Source organism: Symphalangus syndactylus, chromosome 5, assembly GCF_028878055.3.
Source record: "Symphalangus syndactylus isolate Jambi chromosome 5, NHGRI_mSymSyn1-v2.1_pri, whole genome shotgun sequence".
Lineage (NCBI taxonomy): Eukaryota > Metazoa > Chordata > Mammalia > Primates > Hylobatidae > Symphalangus > Symphalangus syndactylus.
The window spans coordinates 38,947,182-38,959,945 of record NC_072427.2 but is presented as its reverse complement, the minus strand read 5'-3'; the positions used below and the strand labels follow the sequence as shown (position 1 = coordinate 38,959,945).

The following is a 12,764-nucleotide window of genomic DNA, read 5'->3' as shown; positions in this document are numbered from 1 at the left end:
TCCTGACTTGATGTTCCAGAGAGTTTGGAGTCAGAGTCGTACTCTTTTTTCTTGCATTAAATGCACTTGAGTTTTAACCCAGCTTCTGGGCGGATGGCAGGGCTGCATGAGGGGGTCTCCGTGGGTGTGGATAAGTCTAGAGAAGTCAGCTGAGCTGACTGGGCAGGTCTTGGTTAAGTCACGCCACTTCTCTGAGCTTCAGTTTCTCCAGCAGTAAAATGGTACCTTTCTGTTAGGGTTGTAAGATTGAGTTAACATGTGTACAAGGCATTGCTTGGTGTTTACCACCTTGCTGTGAGCTGGTAAATGGTTGGTGGGTCCCTTTCTCTCCCCTTGGTGTTAAGCATATCAAAAGATGGCCGTGTGCTCACCTCTCCTGCTTTACTGGGTGGACAAAGGAGCTGTCACACAGTGTGGCAGCCTTAGAAAGGTTAAAGAAGGCCAGTGAAGTCTTCCGGCTCATCTGGTCCTGAGGTGGGTGAGCATTAAACACAGATCCTTTTTGTGTTTCAATATCGGATCCTTTGGCCGTCATATCTGAGACCCAGAGCCTCGAAGTGTGGGGTCCTAACCTAATTTGGCTTTGGGTGAACTGGCCAGCAAATGGAAGGACGGCTGTGGAAGTGTGTCTTGCGCCTGTCCTTACACAGGTGTGGCTGTCATCAAGGCCAGCTTCATGGGCACATGACGAGTGCAGTCACATAGAGTTCATGCTCAGGAGGGCCTTATGCTTGGTTTAATGCTCTGCTGTCACCATCTTGAAATCTTTTTTTTTTTTTGCTCTTGTTGCCCAAGCTGGAGTGCAATGGCTCAATATCGGCTCTCTGCAACCTCTGCCTCCTGAGTTCAAGTGATTCTCCTGCCTCAGCCTCCCGAGTAGCTGGGATTACAGGCACCCGCCACCACTCCCGGCTAATTTTTGTATTTTTTTTAGTAGACATGGGGTTTCACCATGTTGGCGAGGCTGGTCTCGAACTCCTGACCTCAGGTGATCCAGCCTTGGGCTCCCAAAGTGCTGGGATTACAGGTGTAAACCACTGCGTCCGGCCCATCTTGAAATTCTTAATAATTTTATCTTTGACCTAGTGTTTTGGAGCATGAGCATGGATAGAGGAGATGTGGGCAGCATGTGCCCATTGAGCCTTCTGCCCCATTCACATGTAGCATTTGAGCACAGACTTCTGCCGGACCTACAATGTGGGAGAGTCGAGTGAGAGCCAAAGTGAGTGTGAGATGTCACATCTGCGACTGAGTAGCGAGGGCCCTGACAGTCCTGATGCTTTCCATCTAACTGGAACTTGTCTTGGATGTAGAAAGAAGGCGATGACATTCTAAGAAACATCAACGACCAAAGAACCCCATCATATCCTTTATTACTCACATCACTTCCCCGACACCAACCACTTATATTGAAAATGATGACGGAAGAAGGAAAAGGAAAGATAGGGCACCCATAATGCCTTTTCCTTTCAGATCTTCCTTACTCCTCAGGAAGCATAAAGAGTGATGGTAGAATGCACACATATTGAGAAGTGAAGTAAAAACGATTGAGTTAGCTTTATGGATGTTTCTCCAAGCCCTAAAATATAATTCGTGTAATGTTGGTGATTCCACATAGTAGTTAAAGACTTTTTATATTTGTAGTTAAAACTGGCATCACACAATATAAATAGGAGTGGTAAAATTCATGCTAATTCATGTAATTTAAAATTTTAATGTTGCTTTACTTAGAATAATATTAAATAGCAAATTAAAAATACCATGACACATCAAGAGAGAGGCTGTGGAAGAAAGAGAAAAAACTTTCTATTTTAGTACCATGATTGATATATTTTTTTTCCTTGCCTTTTGCACAAAGGGTTCCATATTTTCATTTTGCACTGGGCCCCACAAATTATGCAGCCAACCCTAACTGGCATCCTGGGGCTGGAGGTCTCAGGCTGGTCTTGCACGTGCAGCCTCTAGATCCCTGGTCTGCCCACATTGTCTCCTGGGTTGCGGAGCTAAGAAACAACATATAGGCAAGTGAGTATGTGCGCTTGCTCTGAAGATTCCAAGCTTCCAGGTGGTGGTGGCTCTGTTGATAGTGATAAAAGTTGAGGAATTTCAGAGGCTACAAACATACTCTTGTTGAAGGTGTTTTGGGGGTCTCCTGAGCATTTACTCTTGTGAATTTTCGGGCAGCCTAGTGTAGAGGCATGAGCCAGCAGTGAGCTGAGAGAGAGGCCCTATTTTGACTCTTAACTCAGCCATGGCCTCCTTGGGTGAGTCATTTCTTCATCAGGCAGTCCTCAGTCTTTTGGTTGCAGTGTAGTTGGTAAAAATGTGCGTACTTGGAGGCTGAATTCTTGGGTCAAATCTTATCTCCATCTCTCTGTCCTTTTTTCGTTTTTTTTTTTTTTTTTTCTGAGACAAGTTCTTCCTCCACCACTCAGGCTGGAAGGCAGTGGTATGATATTGGCCCACTGCAGCCTTGACCTCCCAGCTCAAGCGATCTTCTCACCCCAGCCTCCTGAGTGGCTTGGGATTACAGGCACGCATCTCTGTGCTGGGCTGATTTTCGTGTTTTGTTGTTGTTGTTGTTTTTTGTTGTTGTTTTTTGTAGAAACAGAGTTTCACTATGTTGCCCCAGGCTAGTCTCAAACTTGGGAGCTCAGGCTATCTGCCTGCCTCAGCCTCCCAAAGTGCTGGGATTACAGGTGTGAGCCACTGCACCCGGCCTTATTTCCATCTCTTAACTAGTTATTTGACTTTGGGCAGCTTGTTCAAGCCTCTTGGAGCCTTGGTTTACCTGTCTATAAAATGGGTATAATGGTAACTATCTTATAATGAGCATGAAATGAGGGCAGGGGGAGGAGTAAACATTGTGTCTGGTCCATGGGATTGAATCAATGCTAGCAGTGGTCATGATGGTGAAGAATGAGGGGAGGAGGAAGAAACAGTTCCTGTGGGTGCTAGGACCAAAAGTGGTATCCTCTGGGAATCCTGACCTTCAAGGTCTAACTTCCAAGATTCTGTGAGTATGATTCTAGGGAGCCTCTGCCTCAGACTTCTAAGTAGTTCTTCAGGCTGTGCTGTAGAAGTTACTGGAATGAAAGAAAAATTGTAGTGTTTGAAGGTCTTCAAGGATCCTGGTCCTCTCACCCTGTCACTGTCAGTCACATGACCTTCGACTGTCCATTCCCCACTAAGCCTTGGTTTATGCATCTGTCAAATGGAGCGGTCGTGGGTGTGTCTGCCTTAGAGGATGAGACCCAGCTGAGATGACATATGGAGAAATCTTTTATAAACTTAAGTACCGGTGTTAGGAAGAGCTAACACGGTGAGTCTTCAGTGTTTCTTTAAGTGCTGCTCACAACTGTCCTGAGAGACTCCAAGAAGCAGTTACTTTGGGCCTCAGTTCATCATCTGTGAGATGAGAGGATTGGGCTTTGTGCCATAAACTGCCCCCCCCAACCTACCCAAGGCTGATTAAAAAAGAAGGAAGGAAGGAAGGAGGGAGGGAGGGAGGGAGGGAGGGAGGGACAGAGAAAGAGAGAGCGAGCGAGCAAGCAAGCCAGCAGGATTTGGAATCGTCCCCTAATTGGAACCACAATCGCAGGTTTCAGGGACTCAGGAAAGGGTGCAGCCCAGCTTGTGGTTGAGAAATGAATGTCAGATGTTAGGAAGAAAAAGGCCTATCTCAACGTAGCAGGGGTTTCTTACTGCCCCTGCCTCCTCAGCCCCGGTAGCCTGTCACTCCCTGGCGAACAGCTTGGCAGCACAGAGGCAAACCACAGAGTACATTTGAGGCCCAGATCTGCTTATTTCAAGGGTGGGGCTGCGTTTTTCTCCTGCCACAGTGAGCTAATTAAAGAAAACAAGCTTCGGGAGTTGGGAGAGAACTGTCCACAGGACACTTGGGGAGGCTTGCTTTGGTTGTGGAGGCCTCCACAGCCCCCGGAAGGCAGGTGGAAGTGGGCATGGAGGGTCCCACGCATCCCCAGCGGGGGTCCGAGGGCCCACTGTTGCTCAGCTGGGGGACTTGGGGACGGTGGGAGGGCATACATGGATGGGAGGGTGGACTCTGCTCCTGAGGGGGCCAGTGTGGAGGAGGGTCAGGCAGCCCATGGAGATGGGACAGTGTTCTGAAATGCTTCACAAATGTGGACTTTTGCCCCAAACTGTGGACAGAGCGTATGTCCTGAGCGAGGATCAACTCTGTGAGTACCCATGATAATTCTCCTCTCTGTAGTGCCGCCCTGTTGATTCGTGTGTCAGCCTTAGAGAAAGTGGCTGGGACTTCTGCATTCCTGAGAATACACTGACATGAGAAGAAGTAGCCGCTCTTGTTCAAAGTCACAGGGCTGGAAAGTGGGACAAGGACTCAGGACTTCTGTCTCTGGATTCAGCATGCTGATTAGGGGGAAAAGCAGACATCAATTCCTCATGTCTTGTAAGCATCGCTGTCCTCCAAAATTGGAGCCCAGCTCAGACAGCTGCATAGTATTTTATAGAGAAGGTATGTTGTTGAAATATTGGTTGTGCAAATTGAATTGTGTTTTAAGACTACTGGGAAAACCATTTAAAGGAATCCTGTTGTAAGTCATTTTGAAAAATGGAGAATTACCCCACCTCCCCATGGATTTTCTATTTTGGTAAATTTCATGTGGCAAGATTACTTGAAGAAGTGTTCCAGTGTTTTGCTAGCTTATAATGGTTACTGCATAAGGAAGGTTTACTCACCAGAGGTCCGCACACATTGGAGAACTGGGGGAGTATGTAATACTTGTGCAGAAATGTTTTGATTCATGTACTCAGAAGATGGGATCTAGATGACACCTCCAGCCTATTGATTCCCAAGGAAGATGTGATGACACCACCACCAGCGAGGTGTGCTATGAGGAATTTTTGTTGATGATGAAAAGTGAATGCTAACTGATTGCACACCACGTGCCTCGTACCTTACATAGATTATCTTATTTAATTATTGCTAATAACATTACTACAGTCTGTGAATGATTTACTTAGCAATTAATTCAAAAGCATATTCCACTCTACAATGGAATATTTTTTGAGCCAAGAAATGACGTACGTGGCCGGGTGCAGTGGCTTGCGCCTGTAATCCCAGCACTTTGGGAGACCAAGGTGGGTGGATCACTTGAGGTCAGGAGTTCAAGACCATCCTGACCAACATGGTGAAACCCCATCTCTACTAAAAATACAGAATTAGCCGGGCGTGGTGACACATGCCTGTAATCCCAGCTACTTGGGAGGCTGAGGCAGGGGAATTGCTTGAACCCAGGAGGCGGAGGTTGCAGTGAGCCGAGATTGCACCCTTGCACTCCAGCCTGGGCAACAAGAGCGAAACTCCATCTAAAAAAAAAAAAAAAAAAGAAAAGAAATGAAGTATGTGCCACAACATGGATGAATCTTGAAAACATGCTGAGTTGAAGAAGTCAGACATCAAAAGCCACATATCACATGATTCCATTCCTATGCAATATCCCCATAGGCAAATTCATAGAGATAGAAAGCAGATTAGTAGTTGCCAGGGGTGGAGGAGAGGGGAATGGGAAGTGACTGCTTCATGGATACAGGGTTTCCTTGAGGGGTGTTCTGGAACAAAATAGTTGTGGTGGTTGTACAATATTGTGAATGAACTCAATGCCACCAGATTATACACATTAAAATGGCTAACATGGTAGATTTTTGCTACATGTATCAATATGTTAATGTATTAATAAATGTATTAATTACAGTATTAATATATTGTGATATACTCTCATATATTGTGATAAACATACAAATTGATTTTAATATATATTAAAATCAATTGTATTCCTCTAATGGTGTCCATGTCACTGACTTAGTTTCTGATAGGTTTGTATTGGGTGGGAAAGAAAGGAATGGGTCATTTATGTGTACACTGAGGCAGAAGAAAGAATGGGACTTTCCAATCCAGGCTCTACCTTTATGAGGAACCAGAGACCCAAAGAGGGCTAGTGACTTGCCCAAGGGCACAGAGCAGCGTACCAGAGTTGAGCTTTGGCTTCTAGCCTCCTCACTTTCTATTGGGGAAATCACAGTGGAAAAGTGGGTTTTGGCTCCTTTATGTCTTTGGGTATGTTCTGGGTTACTGAGGATCAGCTCTATTCCACCTGGCATTTTCTGCCGTCCTTGGGTGCTCAGGGAAACTGTCTGTCTCACCCTGAGGTGAGACTCAGGAGGCTCTGGGGCTGTGTAGCAGAAATAGAAATAGCCCAAGTCCTGGGTTGTGTCCTCGTGGATGTGTCTAGAACAATTCCTGTTGTGCTACTCGCTTTGGGCAGTTAGCGAAAGGGACTAATTATGTGCAAATACATACGTTTGGTGTTTGATGGGAGGCTTGCCATGTGACGCTGCTTCTTCTTTTCTTCTCTTTTTGACTGTGAACATCTGACACTACAGGAAATAAGAAACTTTCCAGTACCTAATTTATGCTTACTCTACTTTCAAACCCTCTTGGCCCCAGCACAGGGTAAATGAAACTGTAGCTTATAGTAATATTTAGTATGGGAGTCAATGAGCTGTTTAAATACTTGGATGTCAGATAAAGGTTTCAAATTTAGCAAGCCCCCTGACTCTCCCACCCTCTGGCATGTAGTGGGTAGGCCTGCCTTCTCTCTGAGGTAGAGCTCTGGTATCCTGTCCTGGTCGGTGCCAATATAGCAATGACGATGACAGTGATGATGATGCCACTGGAACAGGCTGAGCTGTAATTGAATGAAATATCTATTTAATCCCTAGGAGAAGCTGAATAAGGTTTCAGGATCCTGGAAGTTCAGTTATACTCTCAGTAACTTAGGTGAGATCTGTAGGCAAGGAATGACAAGATCGAGATTGATTAGCTACATGACCTTAGGAAAGTGACCTAAAGCTTGTTCACATTCAGAGTCCTTATCTTCGAATGTGAACGATACTTCTGGCCTCTCCTATCTTATGGAGTTGGTGTGAGCATCTACATGAGATGATGGATGTTAAAGTGCTTTGTTAGCTGTTGAGACTCTTACTGACATGAAATCCAAGGGTGGGTGCCACTGAAAGAAACAAGAATGAATGCAAACTGGTTTGTGTTGGGAGTTGTACTTGGCACAGCTGAATTTGCCTTTGTCTTTAGGAGAGCCTTAGCTGTGGGAAGCAGGGCTTGGAATGTGCTGATATTTATTTCTGCCATCAAATCAGGATTATGAGGCACCTGATCTGTTTAAGGCCGTGTGAGTAGAACCAGGTCCTGCCTTCCAGAAGTTCATTTTTAAATTGTGTTTTCATGGGTCACCTGGAAGGCGAGCTTGTTGAGAGTGAGGAGAATTGACCCAATGAATCCTTCCTGCCTCGAGGCCCACCATGTTATTCAAATCAGTCTTGGGGGAAATGCTGTGAAAGTGTGTGTGTGTGTGTGTGTGTGTGTGTGTGTGCGCGCGTTGTGTGTGCATGCTCGCGTGCATGAGTTTGTGTTGAGAGAAAGAAAAAAGCCAGGAGAGTAGGATGAGTCAGATTTAACCACTGTTTTTTCCCTTTTGAAACTTGTTATGTTCATACACATACAGCAGTCATGCACTTGCTCAGAAATGTGTGAAAACCACTTAAAATGTGTGAAATGCGGCCCTTTAGAAAGTGTGCCTTCCACCACATTCTTCTGAGCAGTGGAGTGGATTTGTGAGTGTTCATATCTGTCCTCATCTATGGGAATTGTATGTCCAAGGTGCTAGTTCAGGGTCATACTGGGATGACGTGTGTGTATAGACTTGTCCTGGGTGTGATGAGAACAAGACCGTCCAATGTATGATGGGGAATTCTGTTAAACAGGTAGAATTCTGAACCTCTTGGTGGTCCTGGCTGGTCAGTTGCAGGAAGTGACCTTGAATGGACTGGGAAGATCTGGATATACCATGTTTCTGTAGGCAGGATACGTGGTCCCTTAGCTTGGTATTTAAAGTTCTCCGGAAGTGACCGCTTTCTGGATTTACCTCTGTGCGGCCCCTCTGCTCCTCCCAGGTGAGGCTCATCATAGCTCCTCTTCAATGTGCTTTCTCCACAACTGCTGCCATGTTTTAGCTCCCCGTTACGTTTCCTGGGTTGCCCTCCTAGACTCCTCTGTACCTTTCTTCTTTTAAACCCAGAACAGGTCGCATCTCCTTAGTCTTAACTGTCTGTGAATGGTCTACTGCCCACTTCCCAGCTCTGGTATGTAGTACATGCTCAGTACACATTTTTGAATGCATTAATTTAGCTCTTTTCTGTGAAGGCAGCTTGTCTGTGTGTCATTCATCTGCCCAAATTTGATTGTCAACTTCCTTTGTACGGAGCTGTACTGTTCTTTTTGTTGTTTTTCTTAACTCCTTCCCCCTGCCTCCCATCACCCCATTAGAAGAGTTATAGTCAAGGTCGTGTAGTCAAGGTCGTGCAAAAGCTACACATTTGAACCTGTTCCATGTGGTTTCACACAAGGCACATGGCCTCCTTGGGACTCACTTCACATCACTCGACAAGGGGATAGCAGGACCCACCTTGACTGTATTGAAGACTGCATGATGATCAGGAGAGAGTGAGGGATGAGAAGGAGTTTGGAAAACAGCAGAGCACGATGCAAACATGAGTTATTCATGGTTTTGTGTCCAGGCTAACTGTGCCCTGACATTAAGGCTGGGTGGGTCTGGCCCAGGGCTTCTGGGGTAGATGCTGTGCTGGTGTGTGCTACTGACCTGGAGTCCAGGATCCCTGAGTCCCACTCACCCTCCCTGGGCTGCAGTTTCCTCAGCCCAGCTACCCCTTTCCAGCTGTGACTGCTGGTTGTGGAGCTGAATGTGTGTGGGGTGTGGGCCTGTGTGTGGACTCCCCACCCCAGTGCAGTTTTCCTAAGCACGCAGCGCAACAAGGAGCTGGATCAGAGCTGCAACAATGAGGAGGGTTTCCTCCAACTGTCAGTGCTCCTGGATCCACCGTTTTGGCTTTGACATCACCGTGAGTGACCACCCTGGACTTCTTTCTTTGTGCCAAGCTCATTGCTGGATTGCCATAAACACTTACTTGGATTGATTAGAGAGGCTATTTGCCATATTGAAGGTGGCAGAATTATTTCACCTTTTCCAGAGGTGTTGACGTTCAAGGGTAGTTGGCGGTGACTGTACAGAAGGGAGACAGGAAGCCTGGAGGAAGGAAAGGGGTGCGTAGCAGAGAAAGTGCACAACGGGCCCTACTTTTAAAAGTGCCTGCCTCTGCTGGTTTTGTTGTGGCAGCGTTCAAAGGCAGGAAGACAGATAAGATCGGATTTCAGGATTTTCGTCTGCCCCCCACCTCCGCCCCCAACTTTTGACAACCAAGAGCTTTTCCCCACCAGGAGTGGGTATATTTCAACTTCTGTAATCCCTGCGTCTCACACAATACTTGGTATTACAAGGTGCTCAATGAGTGTTTGAATGAATGAATGCCTTCCCAGTTCTCGTCACAGCTATAGGGTGTCACTGTATACATCAAGTCATGGTTAGCCGCAGGTTTGATTGGGGAAGAGACACTAATCAATGTATCTGATTCTAGAAGAAGATGGAGCTTCTAGGAAGAAGGGCCTGCCCTCTGAAGCTGTCCTCTGTGTTCCCGGCATTCTGCATTTTGCACTCACCCCTCATTATCCCTGAGTCGAGGAACACCTGAGATTGGAAAGGATTCCAGCCTCGTAGGGCCTTTATCGTGGACCCCAGTAAGTGATAAATATTCATACTAATTTGGGGCAGTGTCCTTTTTCCAGCTGTTTTCCCATGAGTGCCTTCTCTTTCGTCAGGTGGCCGAAGACGGATAACTTTGGCAAAGGGCTTGGCACAAATGGCCAAGTTTACACTGGATCACTATACTCCGTGTTATCTTGTTTCCCCGATGGTCATTGCCACACAAGAAAGTACTTCCTCTGCGGGCTTTGCCCACTCTCTTCCGTTGACAGAGACTCTGGGCCTAGATAAATGTATAAACTGCATTGCAAGAATGAAGCCATTTCCATTAAGAACTGAGGTCTGTGTCCTGGGATCCAGTTCTTCTCCCTCTTTTAGTACTGAAAGCTGCTTCCCATCTGAGAGCTGTCTGGGGACAGATACCGTGCAGCTGCGTGCAGACTTCTTTCAGAGTTTGGTCTTGCAGGTGTCCCAGTGGCTCTGCTCTTCCTTGTCTGCTTCCTGGGGGTCTCTCAGTATCAAAGCCACCTGTGGCTCCATCTCACCTCCCTGAACAGGAGGCACTGTTTGTCAGGAGGCCTTGCCACCTTTGGCCCTTTCTTTCCAAAGAAAGAGCCCTGGCCTGGAGTTTTTGTCTCAGCTCTGTTGTGTGACCTTAGGCAAGTCAGTTGACTTCTCTGAGCCTCAGTTTACTCCTCAGTAAACAAAAAGGTTGGATGAGGTGCTCTCCAAAGTTCCTGCCCTCTGTGTCCTTCCTCTGCGTTCTACAGGGAGGGAGGAGCTGCCTCTGTTTGGTGGTGGGGACTCAGGCAGGATGGGTAAGGAGGGGTAGGGGAACGAGATCATGGTGCACCTCCACGGCCACAGTGGAAACCTTGAACCTTGAGCTGTATGCGGTGAGCCCAGGATGCTGAGAAGATGCCGGGCTGTTGGGTAAGCACAGCCCCTACGGGAAGCAAAGAGTATTATTCAGCCCTGTGGAATGCTGAGGCAGGGCTGAGCTTGGGCAGGGTGGCTGAGAGAATTGTGGCTCTAGCTGTGGGCAGAAATTCATGGCCTTGAAGAATGGCTACTGTATATACCAGTGATAAATATTAGTCACTCTGGCAGCAAAATGAGTTTCCTGTGCTGCATTTTTGGCACTTCCAGAAAAGGGAAAGCCTTTCTCTCTGACAGGGCACAGGAGGGAGAACAGGAATGTGTCTCTTACCCTGATGCCCTGACTGGAGATCCCGCGGGGTTTTCAACTTGCCTAAAGCAACACAGGGCCTGCTAATGCCTCCTATTGCCCTAGGTCAGGCCAGGGCCCATTGTTGACATCTGTGCTGTGCTGCCTCTGAAGGCCTTGCTTGAGCATGTCCTGAATCGAAGCCTTCATCTGCATTCATTCCCCTGCCCTCCCTGCCATCTGCACAGCCTCTTCCAGGCCTCCCCTTCCCAATGAAAAGCACCACCATCCAGACCTCGGGAAGCAGTCATTTTAGCCTCTTCTCCTTCTCCCTCACCATCCAGGACATCACCGAGCCCTGTCAGTTCTGCCCCCAGAATATCTAAGTTCATCAAATGCCCCGTCTCCACTGCTGCTTCCTCACCCAAATCAGGATGTTTCTGGCCCCGTCTCCCTCCTACCTGGTCTCCCTGCCTGCACCCTCCTCTCCACTGGGCCCATTCTCCACCGGCAGCCAGCATGATCTCTAAGAAATGTACATCTGTCATCTGTCATATCTGCTGAAAATTGTTCAGGGCCTCCTGCTGCCTTGAGGATGAGGGTCTGAATCCCAAACAAGGGTTCAAATCTCAACCTCTCAGGCCTACCCTGACCTTATGTTTCTTTCCTCAGGGCCTGTGCACATGCTGTTCCTTCTGCCTGGAATGCTTGTCCCCATAGTTTTCAGCTGGCGAATGTGAGTCAGGTCTCCCCTTAAATGTCATCTAAGAGAGCCCTTTCTAATTCCTCCCCTTCATCCTAACTCTATCCCCAATACACTCTCTCATAGAGACTGTTCTTTTCCTTCCGAGACCCTACTCCAGCTTGTAGTTCTAAATCTGTGATTATTTACTGTCTATCTTCCTCTTGAGAGCAGGGGCCATTTCTTTTGTTTTCCGCCATGCTCAGGACCCAGAACCAAGGGGCTCAGTAAATATTTACGGGCGTGCATCATATGTGGAGGACACTTATGCTGTGATGGCCCCACACCCAGCTTCCTTTGGGGTCTGTCCCCTGCTCTCCATTACCCCCGGAGTAGCCACTGAGCACTGGCTCTTCCTGGCATCACTCTCTGGCATCAAAACTTACCAGTCCTACATCTCAGTCTTTTGCAAGGTGACACTTATCTGATTACCTAATTCACACGAAGGTGTTAATGGTGCTAATGGCATAGTATTTATTACCCCAGGGGACCCAGAATGGTGGTATCAAAACATATCATTCCCCAGTGGTTTAAAACTCTTTGGTAGCTTTCCAGGGAGTCCAAGTTGAGTCCAGTCTCCTTAGCTGAGTTCACAGGGCCCCGTCCGCACGTTGGCTTCTGTCGGCTTCCCTAGCCCTGACTTCCCAAGCCTTAGTCATCGCCCTCTCTCCCACCCAGGGCTCAGCACAGTACCTGGAACAGTCAAGCCCTCAATAAATGTTTACTGAGTGCATTAAAAAAAAAAAAGATTTTAATGAGTCATGCTTTAACTGAAGATTTTGGTGTAGTCAGTCGTTGGGCCTTGGATGCCAAAGGAATGACAAATGGTGGGAATTTCAGGCACAGTGACTGTGATAGCCCCAAGGAAACCAAGAGAGAAGTAGCTTTATCTGGGTGGAGGGGAGTGGGCCTTTCAGAGCCTCGAAATCTTCCCACCCGCTGCGCCACTCCCACCACATAAGCACCCCGCCTTTCTTCCCAGGGTGAGATTTCTCAGCTCTGCTTTCTGAGGTGCCAGGCGAGGGGAAAGTCTTGTCGCCATGCCCTTCTGCCCTCCTGATGCAGTCTGAGACAGATGAAGTCCGTCATTCGGCTGCGAGTAATTTCTGATAGGAGAGGGGCTTCCCCCGGCCCTTCCCGCCTCTCTGAGCCTTGCCGTGGTCACTTGGTTTGC

At 47.5% G+C, this 12,764-nt stretch overlaps 1 protein-coding gene across 7 annotated transcripts in view; it reads left to right on the top strand.

Moving 5' to 3' along the window:
- Positions 1-12,764, top strand: part of SMAD3 (SMAD family member 3) — a 124,631-nt gene that overhangs the window by 29,115 nt on the left and 82,752 nt on the right. The window contains exon 2 of one of the 7 annotated variants that reach the window (XM_063638827.1): positions 9,556-9,715. The exons of 5 other annotated variants lie outside the window; for them this stretch is intronic. Coding sequence is in view for 1 of the 2 variants with exons in the window: in XM_055278034.2 (XP_055134009.1) it covers positions 4,144-4,202 (59 nt within the window). In the remaining variant the exon portion in view is untranslated. Of the gene's footprint in view, positions 1-3,855; positions 4,203-9,555; positions 9,716-12,764 lie in introns of those variants that run through there. One more of the 7 variants, XM_055278034.2, reaches the window with a different exon arrangement.